Raw genomic sequence first — 21639 nt, forward strand, 5'->3', positions numbered from 1 at the left:
GTCAGCAGTGGTGTCCTCCTGGGTCTCCTACCATAGTGTCCCTTTTCATTTAGAGGGCGATGGATAGTGCGAACTGACACTGTTGTACCCTCTGTCTGCAGATCAGCTTGAATTTGTTTGGAAGTTAATCAGGATTCTTTATCCACCATTTGAAAAATCCTTTGTTGTAATTTTTCATTAATTTTACATTTCCATCCATGTCCAGGGAGGTTAACTACAGTGCCATGGTCTGTAAACCTCGATGATATTGCGCACAGTGGACACAGGAACATTAACATTAAGACACCTCTTTACACTTCTTTCTTTTCTCCATGCTCAGTGTGACACACAACACAAAGGTTCAGTGAACTTTCCTCCATTTTAACTGGTTGCAAGTTGGGTTACTGTAATGCCCACAACTGTCACTTACCACAGGTTTGTCTAAATACCAATTACAGGAGCATCACATGCTCGAAAAGCAATTATTTCTTACAATTTTGACAAGGTGCCAATAATTTTGTCCAGTCCATTTTTAAAGGACCTTCTAGCCTTTATGTCTGAGCAAAATAAGTCTACTTCTGCCTAAGGCACATGCACTTCTGTATCATTAACAACCACATATGTTTTACTGAATAAACATGAGGAGAACTAGTATTCAGACAGGCAGAGATACTGGAGAAGTTTTAAGTCTGTGTCTGCTTCAGATCTGCTGGTTACATATGTATAAATCAGCTTCAACTATGAAAATTCTCAGTTGGGGGCTGAATTAATAGAGGATTTAAATTCATTTTGACGTCCCTGAAATCTGTTAGTTTTGACTTCTTTGGGGATTAATCACTTTACCAAACACATAAATAGTGAAATTGTGATTATTGGATTTAGTTAATCATCAAATAAAACACAAATTGCAGTAAGTGGTCATTTAATGGTTATTTAATGTTAAAGTCTAGGTTCAGCCCTCCTTTTGTGAAGACCGACGGTGTAAAGACAAGCGAATCTACCTGCACGTATCCACTGAGCGAGAACCATTGGTTATTTTATTTCTAACTTCTTTTACTTCTTTGCTTCACATTAACCCTTTCTCCTCCAGAAAGCCTTTTTCTTTGTTTTACTATGTGTTTTCAGCAGATCCCTGTTCTCCTCCACAGACGCAGGACATAGCGTCCCACTAGGGGACGACATGTTTCTCACCTGCGCACTCTCACCCAGGCCACTTTGTCACCAGCCTTTTTTCTCTTGCCCTGTGGAACTGCCAGTCTTTCCAGCTTTCGCTACACAGTCAGCTGTTCACCTACTTGCACTTACAGAAACCTGGATCATGCCACAGAACATGGCCACCCCAGCTGCACTCTCCGCCAATTTCTCATTCTCTCACACTCCTCGCTCATCAGGTCGGGGGGTGGGACTGGACTACTCATTAATGATACCTGGAAGTTTTCCTCGACAGCACCACTCAGCATTCTGTCCTCTCTGGAATATGATGCTGTTGGGATCACGATTGCAGTCCAGGTGATTCTCATATATCGACCACTGGGCCAGCTGGGGAACTTCTGCGATGAACTGGACATGTTGATATCCTACTTCCCAGATGATGGCACTCCTCTCATCGTCATGGAAGACCTGAACATCCACCTGGACAAACCACATGTTGCTGATGTGTTAGCTCTTCTAAACACTTTTGACCTGAGTCAGATCTACACTCCTCCGACCCACAAAGCTGGCAACAACCTCGACCTCATCGTCTCCCGGAACTGCACCACAGACAACATCTTGGTCACTCCTCTGCATGTATCGGATCATTTCTTCATTGAATTCACAGTCTTTATCCCTAGACCTTCGCAGTCTCCCACCACACTTGTAACATTTCGTCATAACCTCAGGTCTCTCAACCCAGATCGATTCTCCTCGCTGGTCTCCGCAACACTGCCCCCAACACAGGACCTCTCCATCCTCAATGCAGATGCAGCCACAGACAGCCTCTGCAACACACTTTCATCGTGTCTGGATTGTCTCTGTCCCATGTCTTTGAGACCCTCTCGTCCTCAGCTTCTAATGAGTGCCTCACTGACTAGATCCGTGAACGACGCTCAGGAGTGCTGAGAGGACTCTTCTTCAAGCAAATCCAAGACTCCATCTGCCATTGCTGAGTATCAGGATCTGCTTGGATCTTTTTCTCACAGTGTCATCAGGGCAAAGATCGATTACTACCAGGAGAAGCTCAGCAACACCTCGGACACCAGAAAGCTGTTCTCCACTTTCAAATCAATCATCTACCCACCTTCACCTCAGCCATCTACCTCTCTCACTGCTGATGACTTTGCTAACTTCTTTACCAACAAGATGGCTGCCATCAGCTCACAGTTCTCTCCTCGCAATTCTGACTGAGGATGACGTATCCACCCTCCTCCTCTCTAATCATCTGACCACCTGCACTCTGGATCCAATCCCTTCCACTCTTCTTCAAGCAGTTGCACCTGCACTAATGCCAGCTATTACACAAGTCATCAACACATCTCTCACAACAAGGACTTTTCCAACCTCTTTCAAGCAGGCCCAGATTACCCCACTGCTCAAGAAGCCTTCTCTTGATCCCTCTGTAGTGGAGAACTACAGACCTGTCTCCCTCCTTCCTTTTCTGGCCAAGACAATGGAACGAGCAGTATTCAACCAACACCTTCGACACAACACAACATCAGCATCAACAGGGGACCTACAGTGATTGTTCCCACTAAATCGGCCAAAAATCTGGGGGTCATCATCGACGACCAACTGAGCTTTAAGGACCACATCTCCTCAGTCTCTAGGACTTGCAGATTTGCTCTCTACAACATCAGGAAGATCAGACCATGTCACACCACTCTTTAGATCTCTACACTGGCTTCCTGTAGCTGCTCGCATCAGGTTCAAAGCTCTGTCTCTTTCTCACAGGGTGGTTAACTCGACAGCTCCCGCTTACCTCAACTCACTCATACAAGTCTACAAACCTTCCCGCCTGCTGTGATCTGCCATCAAATGACGTCTGGTGGTCCCAGCACTGCACAGAAGACACCAAGCAAAACTTTTTAGCGCAATGATCCAACGATGGTGGAACGAGCTACCAAACTCTGCACGCTCAGCGTATATATAATATTAAAAAAACTGCTGAAAACAGAACTCTTCCGCATCTTTCTATGCACTTAAATCTCTTTAAAAAATAAAAAATCCTTTCTGCTCTTTTTTGCACTTGCATCTCGAGAACTGTGAACACTTTTCTGATAGGACTTTGTTTTGATGTTTTCCCCTTGACTTAAATTTTTGCTGCCTTGTACCTCACTTGTAAGTCGCTTTGGATAAAAGCGTCTGCTAAATGACTAAATGTAAATGTAAATGTTAAAAATAGCTTCAATAGTCAGTATGCTGACATATGCAGCTTCCTCCTGCCACACATTTGGCCATATTGCTCTTTCACTTTAGACGCCCTTGTGGTTTTCAGCGGGATGTGAGTTTACTGACAGATAACCCTTATTCTAGAGACCACATGCAGTAAACATCCAGAAATAGTCTTTATCATCTGGTCATGTTTTAGTCTGGAAATACTGTAAACAGGAACAATAATAATAATAAATGATTTAACATTTTTTCATTTCAATAATAAAACATATATAATCTTAAAAAACATTTTGTTGATAGACAGTACTTGTTTGGTTTTTAATTTTGGCTGTTACAGGCCTAGTATAACTGAAAATATGATAGCAATAAGCAGAACAAAGCAGAACAAAATCTAATAGAAAAAAGCATGATCATGGACTCGTCCTCAAGTCTCAGACTTATAATTGTCCGACGTCTCAGCTTATTTTTGACACTGTAGGTGTCAATTGTGACATAGGATGTGATCAAGTTTCCTATAACATATATAAAAACTTATTTAAGGTCATTTAACACAATCTGTCTCTTATCAGTGGAGAAACCATCAATATTTTTTCATTCAGCACAGACATTTAAACACAATGACATTTCCAGGCTTTGTTTTCTATCTCAAATGTTTGTTCTTGTTGAAAATGGGTAAGTTACACTTTTTGCACGATAAAGTTTATCTATGTTCAATCCTTCCTCAAAATTGTGTTTTAATTAACTAATTACACAGACTTGAAATACAATATAATAACAACACATATGTCTCTTGTTGATCTGCAGCACTGAAAACATCCCCAAACTTTAATCACGACTGGTTTTGTATCAGTAAATGTTGGTGTCAAGGAGAAATTTAGTTGTCATAATCAAAGCAAGAAAAACGTCCAATTATTCCATCAGGAAAAAGTGAAATATCTGGATGCTCCTGCTTTCTCAGATCTAACATAGGATACAGTGGCTTGACTTATTAATAAAGCTTGAAAATATGTACATTCTCAAAGTGGGTAAATTGCTCAAAATCTTGCTCAAAATTGTCATAATCTGGCATAATACCAATTACTGCGTTTCTAAAAAAATACGCATTCTCACTTTACTCTCCCTTGTTACTTGTTTTTATATTATATATCAAAGTAACTTATTTATCATTAGTTTTTTTTTAAAAGATGCTATAATGAGGAATCACTCTGTTTCTGTGTCTCATCATTTCAAACTTCTCAGAGAAACAAAGCTGACACTATAGGAGGCAGTGAACATGTGATCAAGTTTCCTATACGAGACGAGCAGTGTCATTTCAGGTTGGCCAATCAAATACAGTCTTGTCTCTTAACAGCAGAAAAACCATCAATATTCTTTCATTCAGCACAGCAATTTGAACACAATGATGTCTCCAGTCTTTGGTTTCTATCTCACATGTTTGTTCTTGTGGAAAATGGGTAAGTTACACTTTTGTGACTGTCACTTTGATCTATTAGTGTGTTGTGTGTACTCGTACATGTTTTTTCAAATAGTTTTCACTGATTACATTTACAATGACAATTACTGTACATGAAATTATAATTTGTCTCTTGTTCTTCTGCAGCTCAAATAGCTGATCTGAAATCTTCCCCAGCTTTTCATCACATGACTGGTTTTGTAACAGTTGATGTTGGTGCTGAGGTGATTTTGCAATGTTCTTATAAAAGTGACACTGCTAAATATCTTTACTGGTTTAAGCACATTCTGGGACAGAAACCAAGGCTCATCTCTTCCCTCAGCCAATTTAATCAAATGATCAGTTTTGATGATGAATTTAAGAACAGCTCACGCTTCACGGTGACTACTGGAAATGGTAAAAATCACTTGACGATCACTAATATAGACATATCAGACTCAGCCACGTATTACTGTTTGAGTGGCAATTATTACAACATTGAATTCAGAGAGATCATTATTGTCAGTGTGAAGGGTTCAGGTTTGAACATCCCAACTTTGGTCCATCAGTCAGTATCTGAGACCATCCATCCAGGAGACTCTGTGATGCTGAACTGTACAGTTCACACTCGGACCGGTGATAAAGGACACAGTGTTTACTGGTTCAGACACTCTGAAGAATCTCATCCAGGAATCCTTTACACCCATGGAGACAGGAGCAATCAGTGTGAGAGGAACTCTGAGAAACAAACACATACGTGTGTCTACAACCTGTCAATGAAGAACTTGACTCGTTCTCATGTTGGAACCTACTACTGTGCTGTTGCCTCATGTGGACACATACTGTTTGGAAATGGGACCAAACTGGACATTGAGGGTGAGTCATTTTCTAGCAAAGGTTGCATCATCTGATGGATGGTAAATAGTAGGTGTTCATTTTCCTAAAATCTGAATTTCTGGACTTTAATTGTATTTACATGTTTTAATCCTAAACCCAAATATCTTTAATGTACAGCAAATAAATTAGCTTTGTCTTCACAGTATTTTTGGAGGAAAGTCCACATACAAAAGTGACTTTACTTGTCACTGGTAGCTCCTAATCAAACTTACTGAATGATTTGTGGATCTGCAGGTGAAGGGATCTCTTATGGCTTAGTGTATTTCTTGAGTGGAGCTTTGTCATTCACCACCATCCTGGTGCTTTTACTGACCTACTTACTGTACAAGAGAAGCAAATATCAGCCTACAGGTAACTATTTCATTTTTCGGACTATTTGTATCGACCAAATTAGATTGTTTAAAAATATTTAACTATATCATTTTGTGTTTTTCACAACCAGAGTTGCAAACAAGATTCTCGCCTCCATCTGGATCAAATTCAGAGGTGAACACAGGTTTTAATCACTGTTAAACTGCAATTTCAGCTCCTTTTATCACCAAAAGTAAATCTTGTGGGTTTTAAAAACGTGTTATTGTGTTAACAGGTTTACCAAGACGACAACCTCCAGTACGCTGCTATAAGTGTTCGCCTGTCCAACAGATCAAGACAGAGAAATGAAACCGACCCTGAATGTGTGTACTCCAGAGTGAAGCTGTAGACCTCACGAATGTTGCATTTGTAGTGTGTGATTCAGGCTGTAACTCCATAGAAATGTTATTTTCTGTGATGTAGACGGTCTTATAAATGTCTGTTTATATTTACATTGTGGTATGATGTAATAACGTACCTGCAACATATTTTAATACAACCTTAAATAAAATATATGTTAAAACTTGTAGGGCTAAAATGATACAAATATTAGTACAAATAAATATAAGTCCAGAACCACCTATGTCAATAAAGTGCAACACTTTATACTGTTGATGTACTGTAAATGAGAAGAATGTCATGATTTATAGGATGAAGGTGTTAAACTAATAGGCTTAATATGCCACTTTTGAATATAAACAATACAAAACATAAGAATTATTTTAATGTCTTCACACTTGCGTCAGAGACATTTCTACACCATCTTCACAGGTGTCCAGACAACCATGCAACCACCCGTCTGTCTGTCCATATGTTCTATTGCACCATGTAACATGAGAAAACTTGTGAACATGACATGAGTAGGTCCGTTTGTAAAAACTTAATCTTAATAGAATGAGTGACTTGATTTTGTTAGTGCGTCTCCATGGACATACACTACATGTTTCTGTTACAATCTTTCTGTCTCCTCTGCCATTAATCTTTCTAAAATATCAAACAGCTCAGCTTTAAGAATCAGCATCTAAAGCTGATGTGTGGATACAAGTTAGAAGCTGTAGAGTTTCTTTCCAAATTTTAACTATAATGAGACAGCATGACAAACAGAATGGTTAAAACAATGCTATGGAAAATTACTAACTCATGACTCACTAATACTGTGATCATATACATACATATCACTGGAATACAAAAGAACAAGAACTCCTAAATGTGACAGAGTAGAAGCCCTGGCAGATTTCTTGGGAACATCACTTATGGATGAATGAGAACTCTGGAAATTTTTCATTTGCAATGAACAGAAACAAAATTGTAGCATGATGTATTTGAGTTCATTTGCCTCACTTGACAGTGCATTTCCTGCAGGGTGACTATTGTGCAGTAGCACATTGTGATAATGATGCTTAAACTATATAATGTGCAGCCCTACAATAAACCTTTTTCACAAAAACCGGAAGCACTTAGCAAATGGGTAACAGTATTTCTGCAGGACATCTAGCCCTTGTTGTATTTCAACAACATGTCAGAATATTTTTATAATTATGCCCAATTTAATGACTCAGTGTACAGATTATCATCACTTTTATAACTTATATTTCTCTCTCCTGTAAACATATTGGATTTCAGACAATGATATTTAACGTTATGTTATGTGGAACCTTACACATGTAAACAGAATTGCTGTTGTAACCAATAGCTTTCAGTATGTGAAGCTTACTAGCTTTACCTTACAGGCTAAGTTGGTTAGCTTCACATCAGACTGAAAAGGAAAATGGGTTAAAATTCCACCATAGGACCCATATTTATTACATTACAGCTAATGTTATTTATCATTTCTTAGCTGTGGGCTGGTGGGAAACATAATCGTTGTCCAGCAGAGAAGCGTAGGCGGCTGCTTCAATACACTCACATCAGACGAGGAGGAGACCACTTCCTCAGCAGCTAAATGTTAACTTGCCCTTGTGAAGACATTGTCCCTTTTCTGTGGTGCAACAAAGTTGTTCATGAAAAGCGATTGCGACAACTCTGTTTATAAGATGACTGCAGTCTGGTTTAATGAAATCCTCCGTAATGAATTGCTGACTGCAAACGTACATGCTGCCTCTTAGCACTTTAACACTTCCTCCTTCATTTCACATAAATGCTTGCATCCATTTTCTTCTAAGTTTTGGAAATGAGTGAAATGACAAGAATGGCTGTTTTTGCAGCGAACACAAAAACAAGTACACTACAAAAGATCAGATTTTTAGATATTGCCATTGTCCATTTGTATTAACTTACACTGGAAGTTATGCAGCTCGATTCCGGCAGGTTGCAGTTGAGAAATGCGGCAATGTGAAAAATGTCTATTGCTTGACCAAATAATACAGAAACTAACTTAATTGTGAGTTAAACAACATCGTTTACACCATATTTGAAATCTAGTATACAAAATACTTATGGGGACAATATGGCCCAAATCAACAAGAGAAATGCTGTTTAGCTCTTGTCTGTTTCTGAAAAATGGAACCAATGTCGCAAATACAAATTTGACCAATGAGGAGAAAAAAGAAGATGATTCGACTGCCTTTTAACTGTAGGGAAGACTTTACAAATCAGCTTCAAACATGAAAATTCTCAGTTGGGGGCTGCACTAATAGAGGATTTAAATACATGTTGACGTCCCTGAAATCTGTTAGTTTTACCTTCTTTGGGGATTGATCACTTTAGCCAAACACACAAATTGTCATTATTGGATTTAGTTAATCATCAAATATCAATGATCATTTTATGGTTATTTAATGATAAAGTCTGGGTTAAAAATAGCTTCAATAGTCAGTATGCTGACATATGCAGCTTCCTCCTGCCACACATTTGGACATATTGCTCTCTCACTTTAGACGCCCTTGTGGTTTTCAGCAGAATGTGAGTTTACTGACAGATGACCCTTATTCCAGAGACTACATGCAGTAAACATCCATAAATATTCTTCTGGTCATGTTTTATTCTGGAATTACTTTAAACAGGAAAGATAACAATTATAAATGATTTTATAAAAACATTTTTTAATTTTAATAATAAAACATATATAATCTTAAAAAAATATTTTGTTGATAGACAGTACGTGTTTAGTTTTAAATTTTGGCTGTTACAGGCCTAGTATAACTGAAATTATGATAGCAATAAGCAAAGCAGAACAAAATCTAATAGAAAAAAGCATCATCATGATCTCGTCCTCAAGTCTCAGTTACACTTTTTGACGATAAAATGTATCTATGTAATTCTTCCTTAAAATTGTGTTTACTAATTACACAGACTTTAAATACATTATAATAACTACACATTTTGTCTCTTGTTATTCTGCAGCTCTGAAAACATCTCCAAACTTTAATCACGACTGGTTTTGTATCAGTAAATGTTGGTGTCAAGGAGAAACTTAATTGTGATGATCAAAGTACGAAAACATCCAATTATTCCATCAGGAAAAAGTGAAATGTCTGGATGCTCCTGCTTTCTCAAATCTAACATAGGATACAGTGGCGTGACTTATTAATAAAGCTTCAAAAGATTCTCAAGGTGGGTAAATTGCTCAAAATCTTGCTCAAAATTGTCATAATCTGGCATAATTCCAATCATTGCATTTCTAAAAAAAATACACATTCTCACTTTACTCTCCCTTATTACTTGTGTTTATATTAAATATCAAAGTAACTTATTTATCATTAGTTTTTTTTTTAACAGATGCTATGGTGAGAAGTCTCATCATTTCAAACTTCTCAGAGAAACAAAGCTGACACTATAGGAGGCAGTGAACATGTGATCAAGTTTCCTATACGAGACGAGCAGTGTCATTTCAGGTTGGCCAATCAAATACAGTCTTGTCTCTTAACAGCAGAGAAACCATCAATATTCTTTCATTCAGCACAGCAATTTGAACACAATGACGTCTCCAGTCTTTTGTTTCTATCTCACATGTTTGTTCTTGTGGAAAATGGGTAAGTTACACTTTTGTGACTGTCACTTTGATCTATTAGTGTGTTGTGTGTACTCGTACATGTTTTTTCAAATAGTTTTCACTGATTACATTTACAATGACAATTGCTGTACATGAAATTATAATTTGTCTCTTGTTCTTCTGCAGCTCAAATAGCTGATCTGAAATCTTCCCCAGCTTTTCATCACATGACTGGTTTTGTAACAGTTGATGTTGGTGCTGAGGTGATTTTGCAATGTTCTTATAAAAGTGACACTGCTAAATATCTTTACTGGTTTAAGCACATTCTGGGACAGAAACCAAGGCTCATCTCTTCCCTGAACCAATATAACCAAATGATCAGTTTCGATGATGAATTCAAGAACAGCTCACGCTTCACGGTGACTACTGGAAATGGTAAAAATCACTTGACGATCACTAATATAGACATATCAGACTCAGCCACGTATTACTGTTTGAGTGCCAATTTTTACAACATTGAATTCAGAGAGATCATTATTGTCAGTGTGAAGGATTCAGGTTTGAACATCGCCACTTTGGTCCATCAGTCAGTATCTGAGACCATCCAGCCAGGAGACTCTGTGATGCTGAACTGTACAGTTAACACTCGGACCTGTGATAAAGAACACAGTGTTTACTGGTTCAGAAACTCTGAAGAATCTCATCCAGGAATCCTTTACACCCATGGAGACAGGAGCAATCAGTGTGAGAGGAACTCTGAGAAACAAACACATTCGTGTGTCTACAACCTGTCAATGAAGAACTTGACTCGTTCTCATGTTGGAACCTACTACTGTGCTGTTGCCTCATGTGGACACATACTGTTTGGAAATGGGACCAAACTGGACATTGAGGGTGAGTCATTTTCTAGCAAAGGTTGCCTCATCTGATGGATGGTAACTAGTAGGTGTTCATTTCCCTAAAATCTGAATTTCTGGACTCAAATCGTATTTACATGTTTTTAAACTAAACCCAAATATCTTTAATGTACAGCAAAAACAAATAAATTAGCTTTGTCTTCAAAGTATTTTTGGACGAAAGTCCACATACAAAAGTGACTTTAGTTGTCACTGGTAGCTCCTAATCAAACTTACTGAATGATTTGTGGATCTGCAGGTGAAGGGATCTCTTACGGCTTAGTGTATTTCTTGAGTGGAGCTTTGTCATTCACCACCATCCTGGTGCTTTTACTGACCTACTTACTGTACAAGAGAAGCAAATATCAGCCTACAGGTAACTATTTCATTTTTTGGAGTATTTGTATCGACTAAAATAGGTTTTTAAAAAAAGATTTTGTGTTTTTCCTAAGCAGAGTTGCAAACGAGATTCTCGGCTCCATCTGGATCAGCTTCAGAGGTGAACGCAGGTTTTAATCACTGTTAAATTGCAATTTCAGCTCCTTTTATCACCAAAAGTAAATCTTGTGGGTTATTGTGTTAACAGGTTTACCAAGACGACAACCTCCAGTGCGCTGCTTTAAGTGTTCGCCTGTCCAACAGATCAAGACAGAGAAATGAAAGAGAAATGAAATGAAAATGAAATGGATGATTTATAGGGTGAAGGTGTTAATAAGCTTAACATCCCGCTTCTGAATATAAACAATACAAAACATGAGAATTATTTTTATGCCTTCACACTTGTGACAAAAAACCATCTTCACAGAGGTGTCCAGACAACTGTGCTTCTTCTTCTTCTTTTCCTTTGGGCTGTTCCCTTTCAGGGGTCACAACAGCGAATCATGTGCCTTCATCTAACCCTGTCTTTTGCATCCTCTTCTTTCACACCAACTAACTTCATGGTCTGGAAGTCATGATTCCGATGTTTAATTTGACATGTGTTTTATGTCGGATGCCCTTCCTGATGCAACCCTCTGCATTTATCCATACGTGGGACTGGCACAAAAAGACACTGGCTTGTGTCCCCTTGTGGCTGCATTTGTAAAGACAACCGTGCAACTGTTGATTTGAATTTGTAAGTTCGTGATTCTGCATGGACATACACTCCATGTTTCCGCTGTAGTCTTTTTCTCCCCTAAATCTTTCTGAACAAAGTTGTAGCATGATGTGTTTGAGTTAATTCACCCAACTTGATAGTTAAGCGAATTAGCCTTTGTAATATTAGAGGCATCTGCAAGTAAATGCTTCTAATATTATATATACATACACACACATATATATATATATACACACACACGTATACATACATACATACATACATACATACATACATACATACATACATACATACATACATACATACCTCTATACATACACATACATATACACACACATATATACTAACCCGATTTCAAAAAAGTTGGCACACTGTACAAATTGTGAATAAAAAAGAAATGCAATAATTTACAAATCTCATAAACTTATATTTTATTCAGAATACAACATGACATATCAAATGTTTAAACTGAGAAAATGTATCATTTTAAGGGAAAAATAAGTTGATTTAAAATTTCATGGCATCAACACATCTCAAAAAAGTTGGGACAAGACCATGTTTACCAGTGTGTGGCATCCCCTCTTCTTTTTATAACAGTCTGCAAACGTCTGGGGACTGAGGAGACAAGTTGCTCAAGTTTAGGAATAGGAATGTTGTCCCATTCTTGTCTGATACAGGCTTCTAATTGCTCAATTGTCTTAAGTCTCCTTTGTCGCATCTTCATCTTTATGATGTGCCAAATATTTTCCATGGGTGAAAGATCTGGACTGCAAGCTGGCCATTTCAATACCCGGATCCTTCTTCTATGCAGCCATGATGTTGTTTTGATGCAGTATGTGGTCTGGCATTGTCATGTTGGAAAATGCATCAATGAGGAAAAAAAAGATGATCAAACTGTCATCGAACAGATGAGAATACTTTACAAGTCGGGTTCAGCTATGAACATTTTCGGTTGGGACAGCCCTACTATATAATTTTAAAATAATAAATTATATATATTATATAATTATAATGTAAACTCCCTGAAATTTGTTATTTTACTCCTTGGGGATCTCTCTCTTTAGCCATCCATTCATCTATCCATCCACTATCTGTCACCACTTATCCTATTTCGGATGCGGGGGCTTATGGAGCCTATCCCAGCTGACATACACAGACAGACAAACATTGGCACTCACATTCACACCTACCGGCAATCTTAGAGTCACCAATTAACCTAACATGCATATTTTTGGCCTGTGGGAAGAAACAGGAGCACCTGGAGAAAACCCACACAATCACAGGAAGAACATGCAAACTCTACACAGAAAGGCCATGGCCCGTCAGGGCGCGAACCTGCAACCTAGCTCAGAGGCATCATTGGCTTTGGTAATTCATTAAGTAAAACATGAATTGCAGTCCCAGGACATCTTATGGTTATGTCATGTTAAAGTGTGGCTCAAAATAGTTTCAACACTTAGTATATGTCCACACCTGCTGCCTATTACTGCCATACTTTTGGCTATGTTACTCTCTCACTTTAGCAGCCTTTGTGGTGCTCACCAGTATGTGAGTTTACTGACCATTATTCCAGAGACCACATGCAGTACAATTCAACACCACAGGTGAGAGTGATGCCTCACAGTGCAGACTATGGATGGAGTAATTAGGTGGCAGAAACAGCAGCAGCAGAGGAACCCACTAAAGTATGCAGATCCAATCTAAAATGTTTTGTATTTCTCTTAAGCCATGGAACACAAGGAGTATAAAACAGAAGACTGTAAAAAAAAAAAAAAAAAAAAATCTAAAAAACAAAAAACAAAACAAAACAAAAAAACACCCCCTGACATTTTTTTTACTGCACCCTCAAGTAGCCTACAACACCCACAAACAACACAGGTTTGAGGCAGCTCTGATAAAGATCTGGTGAAATTTTCATTTTAATAAATCTGGGGAGCAATGTATCCTTAAAATCTGCTGAATGTTATTATTTTATGTTGTTTGCACTGTATAGAAACTTAGTGATTTTTTGCCACCATTATGTTCTCTACAGTATATCTAAATAACTATGTCATTCTATTTAAGTAACCCAGCAACACTGTAGGTGGCAGTGAACATGTGAACATATTTCCTATAAGCAACATAGAAAGTTTTGATTGGCCATTGAAACGTAGCCTTGACACTGAAGAGTGAGGCAAAGATCAACATTCTTCTCATTCAGCACAGCAATTTGGACGCAATGGCATCTTCAAAGTTTCTCTTCTATCTCACATGTTTGTTCTTGTGGAAAGTGGGTGAGTTGTGTTTTTGTAATTTAAACAAACATGTTAAACATGTTAACAGTACGGTCACTACTCCTTTTAATACATTTTCCACTTTTTCCACAGTACTGTCTTTGCTGAATTAATTGTACATTTGATTTTTCTCTTAGCTTTCTGCGAGGCTGATCAGAAATTCTCCTCGTCTCAGCATCAAGAAAGCAGATTTGTATCAGTAAATGTTGGTGAAAATGTAACTTTACAATGCTTTTATAAACCTGGTGATACAAAAACAATCTACTGGTACAAGCAGAGTCTGGGAGAGAAACCATGCCTCGTGTCTACCCGCTATGTGTTTAATAAAAATGGCACTTTTTATGATGAGTTCAACAAAAATCCACGTTTCAAACTAGATATTGACATTGGTAAAAATCACTTGATGATAACAGATCTCCAAATTTCAGACTCTGCCTCATACTACTGTGCAAGAAGCCTTTCAGGCATTAATCGTTTTTTTGACGGGACTGTTGTCAGTGTAAATGGTTCAGGTCTGAACATCCCAGCTTTGATCCATCAGTCAGTATCTGGGACCATCCAGCCAGGAGGCTCTGTGACTCTGGACTGTACAGTTCACACTGGGACCTGTGGTGAAGAATACAGTGTTTACTGGGTCAGAGACTCGAGTGAATCTCTTCCACAGCTCATTTACACTCATGGAGACAGGAGTAGACAGCGTGAGAGGAAACCTGAGGCACAAACACAAACCTGTTTCTACAACTTCCCAGTAAAGACCTACTACTGTGCTGTTGCCTCATGTGGATATATACTGTTTGGAAATAGGACCAAACTGGAATTTGAGGGTAAGTAACTTTCTAGAAAACTTCTATTTAATAAAAAAGACTCATACTTATGATGAACACATAAAACATACTGAAAGCTCTGTATCTGACTTTACAGATAAGACAGAATCTCTTGTCTTGGTGTTTTTCTTAAGTGGGAGTTTGACATTTACCACCATCCTGGTTGTTTTATTGGCTTTCTTACTGTATAAAATACGGACGAAAAACAGCTTCTCAGGTACGGGCAATTATCACTGTGTATAGGCAGATCAGCCACAACATTAATACTACCCGGTGGCTTAAATGGCATGGTTCATTAATTGATCTATAAGCTTGTATTTGTTAAATTGAAACAAAATCATTGAACAAAATCATTTTCTACATTTTTTAACCAGAGAGTCAAGCAAGACAGCCATCTCCATCCACAACAAGTGCAGAGGTAAATTAAAGCAGTGAATTGTTACATTTTTATAGCTCTTAATGTGCAAGAGTTACTAGTGGATACAGATATTTCTGTATATATTCTGTTAGGATTTGTGATGTGATTGTTTCACATTTTGTTAACAGGATTATCATGATGCAGCCAACCTCCATTATGCTGCTTTAAGTGTTAACCTGCCGTACAGATCAAAGAGACAGCGGAGCGACACCAGCAGTGAATGCTTGTACTCAAGAGTAAAACTCTGAGTGATATCACAAACTGTATATTTAGAATTGTGTAAAAGTTTAGATAAAAACATCTTTACACTTTGTCTTTTATAAGTAGAGTTGTGGATATACAGCATCTACTGATTAAGCTTAAATATTCTGCCAAAAGTAAATGATGACTTTGTTAATGTTGATTTTAGTTTTGAATGTGCAAAATGAGTAGGTAATGGTCACATAATAAGAAATTAATGAGGTGTATCAAGTATTGTATGTTTTATCGATTTGAAAAAAAAGAGTAATTAAAGAATAAGTAAGAATTAATGTATAAGCTGGTACTAGTGTTTTTTGTTCTTCACTGTGACAGAATAATGAGAATAACAAATACCTTTTATCTATCACTCAGTGTCTTTACTGCTTTTATCTACTTGGTTTTGGCAATATGTAAAATATATTGTTGTGAAAAGAAAAACAAGTGTAAAATTCTAACATTTTAGATTGTGTGATTAAACCAGCATATTTAGAAAGACAGATTCATTGGAGTTGTATAACGACTTGCTCTTGAGCTGTCGGGAACACAATGGAAACAGGTCCTATAATCTGACTTTTATAAATAATGAATTTACATTGGTTTACATTTTGTGTCACAGTTGAATAAATACATCAAAAGTAATGATGGAAATCCTTAACAGAGGCTGTGGACTGGTACCATCACTGGTTCCTTCAGTCATCCAGTGGTTAACGCGAAACACTCGCATGTAGAAGCTCACTTGTTCAAACCTACCTGGGCTTATTTTAATACACTGAATCCAGAAAGTCGAAGTGCTTCATATTTTCCATATTTTGTTATGTTACAGTCTAATTCTTAAAATCAATTAAATGTATCATTTTATAAAACATTATTTTTTGGGCAGTTGCTCCCATGCTTCCAACAGGTTGGTCAGTACACAGCCATTTTCAGATCTCTCCAGAGATGTTCAATCCGGTTCAAGTCTGGGATCTGGCTGGGCCACTCAAGGACATTCACAAAGTTTTGCTGTAGCCGCTACTTTATTATCTTAGCTGGCCTGACTGGTGGATTGCTGCAGAGATGGTTGTTCTTCTGTACGGTTCTCCTGTCTCCACAGAGAAATGCTGGAACTCTTTTAGAGTGACCACTGGGTTCTTGGTCACCTCCCTGATTAAGGCCCTTCTCGCTTGATCGCTCAGTTGGGCCCGGTGGTGGTTCCAAATTTCTTTCATTTACGGCTGATGGAGGCCATTGTGTGGCCATTGGGACCTTCAATGCTGCAGAAATCTTTATGTACCCTTCCCCAGATCTGTGCCTAGATACAATCCTGTCCTTGGACTTCATGGCTTTGTTTGTGCTCTAACGTGCACTGTTAACTGTGGGACCTTATATAGACAGGTGTATGTTTTTCCAAATCATACGCAATGAACTGAATTTCCTACAGGTGGGCTACAATCAAGTTGTAGTAACATCTCAAGGATGTTCAGTGGAAACAGGATGCACCAGAGCTCAATTTTGACTGTCATGGCAAAGTCCATGAACACTTATCGACATGCGATTCCTGTGTTCATGTTTCTCCTTTTAGATGCTGCGTTTGATTTTTCGTTACTTTGATTAAAAATAAGGCGGGATCGCTCTGTTAATGACCTCTCCTTTTATTCAGCTCTTCACTGCTATAACATCAAATGTGTATAATTATAGGGATGTTTACCATCCTAATAAACAGTTTTGTTCCAACACTAAAAAAAAGATAACTAACAGTACGTTTGCTTAAATGACACCTTCACTGATTTTGAACTTTCTCCTTTCTGTTCTTGTTTGGGTAATACATGTACATAAATGCCATTAAACTTCATCTATATCAAAATTTCTCTCTACTTCTAGCCGCTAACTGCCTCCAGATCACTTGAAAGGAACCTTAAGTTCACATTATGTTATCTTGTTCCACTTACTGTGGAGATTGTACTCATAGGGAATCTGCTTTTCCAGAGATCCTCCAGATGACATTATATGAACTACTAATGATAAAAAACACCTCCAGTTGATGTCCTCCGATGGGGGGCTTCAATTTTTATAATATTTTAATATAGTCAGCGGGAAATTTAAAAGCATGAATGTACATTTACACACTATATCAAGCCATAGAAAGCAAGTTAAAAATAACAAATTAATAAAACATTTAAGGTGAAAATTCAACAAATTTAATTCTAGAGTTTATGCTGTTAAGTTATGTGAATCATAATTGTATGGGGGAGTGACTTAAAGTTCAAACAACTATGATAATCTAGACTAAACAAATAAAAATAACTAAAATCTGCCGTGTCTAGAATAGTTACACCTGCAGGTTAGGTACTGCTTTTGTGTAAATAGTTTTTTGCCTTCTGTTGGACTGGAATTGCATGAATACGGCTTAAATGGCTACGGTTACTTTGTAATGTATCCACCACCTAGATGTAGACAAATTTTCATGCTTACATTCATCACCTGACCTGAAACCAAATGACGATGTATTTCACTTCCTAAAAGCAAAATCGTTAGCAGGAACTGAAGGCAGCACCAGTAAAAGTAGATGACTACAAAATACTTGCAACCACGAGTTCTATAATCAAAGTCTATAAATACAAGTGGTTGTAATTCTTACATGTCTCGTCTAATACATTTAATGAAATCTTTATATTGAAGTTGAGATAAATAGATAGATTTTTATCATTAAGATGATAGAAAAATAAAAAAAAATATGTATAAAAAATAAATACATTTTGGGCCATTGAACTACACATCGTAACCCACAATTACAAAGTTAAAATATATTCTTGCACATGTATTAAATATTTAAAACAAATTTTTTTATGAAATTTTTTTGTCAGTGCTAATATTATATATAGCCATTTTACTTTTTTTTTGTCCTTTCGGCTTATCCCGTGAGTTCAGAGTCGCCACAGTGGGTCACTGTCCACATGTTGATAAATGCAAATTTGGCACAGTTTTTACGTCAGATGCCCTTCGTGACGCAACCATCCCCAATTCTAATGGGCTTCAAAGACACAAAACTAGACTCAGACTCCTGTTATAACCATATAATTCCATTATAGGTCATGAACATCTCTGCAGGGCACTAGTATATTACCATGCCTGCATGTTATCTGCCTGACATTGTCAAGTCAATGACATAGTTGCATTTATTTTCTGTGAATTTTTAATCTAATGAAAGGAAAGGAAGCCGTTGTGTTCTGTTGAAAGTCCAATCTGACACTGTAGGTGGCAGTGAACCTGTGACTGTGTAAAGACAAGAATAAAATTTGTAACTATGTATACATGTCATATCTGATTGGCCAATCAAACAGTGTATTGTCATTTAAAAGTGGAGGAAGTGTTGAGATGTTTTTCATTTGGCACAGAAATTTGTGCACGATGACAACTTCATTTTTGGTTTTCTTTCTCACATATCTGTTTTGTGAGAACATGGGTGAGTTTGAATATATAGTTCACACTTTCATTATTAAAATGTATGGACACTTATCATTGTAATGATGTTAATAATTTTACTGTGCTCATTTTACCATGCATAACTTTTGTGTGTTTCTTTTGTCTTATGATGTTTAGCTCAGATGACTGAACTGAAATCTGTTCATCAAGAGAATGGCTTTGTATCAGTTATTGTTGGTGGCGAAGTGACTTTGCAATGTTTCTATGAAGGTGTTGCTTCAAGGCTTTACTGGTTTAAACAAACTCTGGGACAGAAACCAAGGCTCATCTCTACTTTCTACAACAGTGAAAGAAATGGTGTTCTTTATAATGAATTCTACAAAAACCCACGCTTCACACTGGATAATAAAAACGGAGAAACACACTTAAAAATTAAAAATGTGCTAATTTCAGATTCAGCTACTTACTACTGTGTAAGCAGTTACACATATAATTTTGAATTTGGGGAGGGTACTACTGTCAGTGTAAAAGGTTCAGCTTTGTTTCATCAGTCAGTATCTGGGACCATCCAGCCAGGAGGGTCTGTTACTCTACACTGTACAGTTCACACTGGGACCTGTGATGGAGAACATAGGGTTTACTGGTTCAAAGACACGCAACCGGGAATCATTTACACCCATGGAGACAGGAATAGTCAGTGTGAGACAAAACCTGAGACCCAAACTCACACCTGCATCTACAACTTGCCAATGAAGAACCTGAATCTTTCTCATGCTGGGACCTACCACTGTGCTGTTGCCTCATGTGGACACATAGTGTTTGGAAAGGGAATCCAGCTGAACTTTGAGTGTAAGTAACTTTGTGGTAGATCTGAAAGGACTTTCATGTTTTCTCCTTGACTTAGAGTTTTGCTGCCTTGTACCTTCCTTGTAAGTCGCTTTGGATAAAAGCATCTGCTAAATGACTAAATGTAGATGTTGATTAAAAAAAATTACTACACCTCATGCATGAACCGCTAATTTGTCCTATGTTTTGAATTTGCAGATAAGGTGGAAACTCTTATTTTGGTGAATTTGTTGAGTGGAGCATTGATAGTGAGCATGATTTTCAGCATTGTTTTGGCTTTCATACTGTACAAGATGAATAAGAGAAAAAACAGCCAATCTACAGGTAAGTGACACCATTTGTCTTAATCAGAAAGCAAAGCCTCTAAATTAAAGATCTTTTCGTGTTTATTCCATATAGAGCCTCAATCAAGACTTTCTGTAAATTCAGAGGTGAGTTTTTAGTAACAGTTTTGAATTATGATAAAAAAAATTATTATATTAATTATGATAAAAATGCATGTATAGCCTGACATTTATTTTCTGACAGATCTTTTCTTGTCAATTATATTATGTTAAAAGAGTTACCAAGACGTGCACAACCTCCATTATTCTAGTTTGAGGGTAGACACTGCCAGAAGACCAAGACGACAGTGGAACACCAATAGGACGGAATGTCTGTACTCTAACATAAAGCAGTAAAACTAGTTTTGGACTTTTCATTTGTTTTCAGTATTGTTTTACTTTTGGCTTGCAGTAAATTTGATCTCTTTAACCTTTGCTAATGTTTGATCAGCCTGTGTCATTTCGGTCTGTGTAATTTCAATCAGTATGTCTCCACTGGTTACTTGTCTTTTTAAAGTCATTAATGCTGGCTATTAGCTGTTAGTTATTTTTTGTGATTAAACAGTAAAAGTATAAGTCATTTATTGATCCTCCACATTTGACTGTTAGAATTTAAAGGTGACAAAGTTAAGTCTTGTAACTGTTTGTATTATGTGTATTTTCTTTTGTAAAACATCCAATACATGTACAATAATTAAATGTTACCTTTCTTTGACACATTGTGTGAATATGTGTTTGAATATATCACAAATATCATCTACTTGGTGAATTGACCGCTTCTATGTCAAAAAGTTAAGTTATCTCTTCATGGCACATTGTTGAAATGAGGATACTCTGCAGGCCAAACAAGGCTAAAGCATTTGCCGTTAAACAGGAACGATGACCTTGTCTATCTTTAAATTAAGTGTCAAGTGTGGTTTTCACAAGAGGTCTATGGGGACTTGCACATACAGTACAATTTACTTATTTATTTTATCCTTTCGGCTTATCCTGTGAGTTCAGGGTCACCACAGCAGATCATTGTCCGCATGTTGATTTGGCACAGTTGGTTACGCTGGGTACCCTTCCTGATGCAACCATCACTAATTTCTACAGATTCCCTTAATGGTAAAGATTATACAAACATATAAAAAGTTGGCGTCATTTGATACTACTACTAACTACTGACACCAACAGTTACTGAAATCCTGAAACAGTAGAGATCACAGAGAAAGGAAAAATGTTTTGAATACACATGAAGTTGTGTAGCACAACCAGGACACTTTTAAGAGCCAATCACCTGGCCAAACTGAGCAATCGGGAGAGAATGACTTTAGCGAGACTGATGACAAAGAACCTGAGGATCACTCTGACTGAGGCCTA

General features: G+C 37.5%; 4 protein-coding genes across 5 annotated transcripts; all 4 read left to right on the plus strand.

Annotated features, from left to right (window-relative positions):
* The first annotated feature begins 4739 nt into the window (after window positions 1-4739).
* Window positions 4740-6655, plus strand: LOC137137739 (uncharacterized). Its single transcript, XM_067524378.1, has 5 exons — window positions 4740-4802; window positions 4949-5656; window positions 5912-6028; window positions 6120-6163; window positions 6264-6655. Exons 1-5 carry the CDS (start codon window positions 4748-4750, stop codon window positions 6375-6377), a joined length of 1038 nt encoding a protein of 345 aa, XP_067380479.1. The 5' UTR covers window positions 4740-4747; the 3' UTR covers window positions 6378-6655.
* A 3368-nt stretch (window positions 6656-10023) lies between these two features.
* LOC137137744 (vascular endothelial growth factor receptor 1-like) lies at window positions 10024-11549 on the plus strand. Its single transcript, XM_067524384.1, has 4 exons — window positions 10024-10853; window positions 11115-11231; window positions 11311-11354; window positions 11442-11549. Exons 1-4 carry the CDS (start codon window positions 10187-10189, stop codon window positions 11529-11531), a joined length of 918 nt encoding a protein of 305 aa, XP_067380485.1. The 5' UTR covers window positions 10024-10186; the 3' UTR covers window positions 11532-11549.
* Window positions 11550-14137: 2588 nt separating this feature from the next.
* On the plus strand, window positions 14138-16503 carry LOC137137741 (uncharacterized). Of its 2 annotated transcripts, XM_067524381.1 has the most exons (5): window positions 14138-14224; window positions 14362-15048; window positions 15146-15265; window positions 15423-15466; window positions 15595-16503. In XM_067524381.1, exons 1-5 carry the CDS (start codon window positions 14170-14172, stop codon window positions 15712-15714), a joined length of 1026 nt encoding a protein of 341 aa, XP_067380482.1. In that variant the 5' UTR covers window positions 14138-14169; the 3' UTR covers window positions 15715-16503. The 2 variants fall into 2 exon arrangements, with proteins under 2 accessions (XP_067380482.1, XP_067380483.1); XM_067524382.1 differs by lacking the exon at window positions 15146-15265.
* A 2580-nt stretch (window positions 16504-19083) lies between these two features.
* Window positions 19084-20960, plus strand: LOC137137743 (immunoglobulin kappa light chain-like). Its single transcript, XM_067524383.1, has 5 exons — window positions 19084-19148; window positions 19286-19957; window positions 20153-20278; window positions 20354-20385; window positions 20515-20960. Exons 1-5 carry the CDS (start codon window positions 19094-19096, stop codon window positions 20632-20634), a joined length of 1005 nt encoding a protein of 334 aa, XP_067380484.1. The 5' UTR covers window positions 19084-19093; the 3' UTR covers window positions 20635-20960.
* Window positions 20961-21639: the final 679 nt, after the last annotated feature.

This window comes from Channa argus, chromosome 12 (assembly GCF_033026475.1).
Source record: "Channa argus isolate prfri chromosome 12, Channa argus male v1.0, whole genome shotgun sequence".
NCBI classification, from domain to species: domain Eukaryota; kingdom Metazoa; phylum Chordata; class Actinopteri; order Anabantiformes; family Channidae; genus Channa; species Channa argus.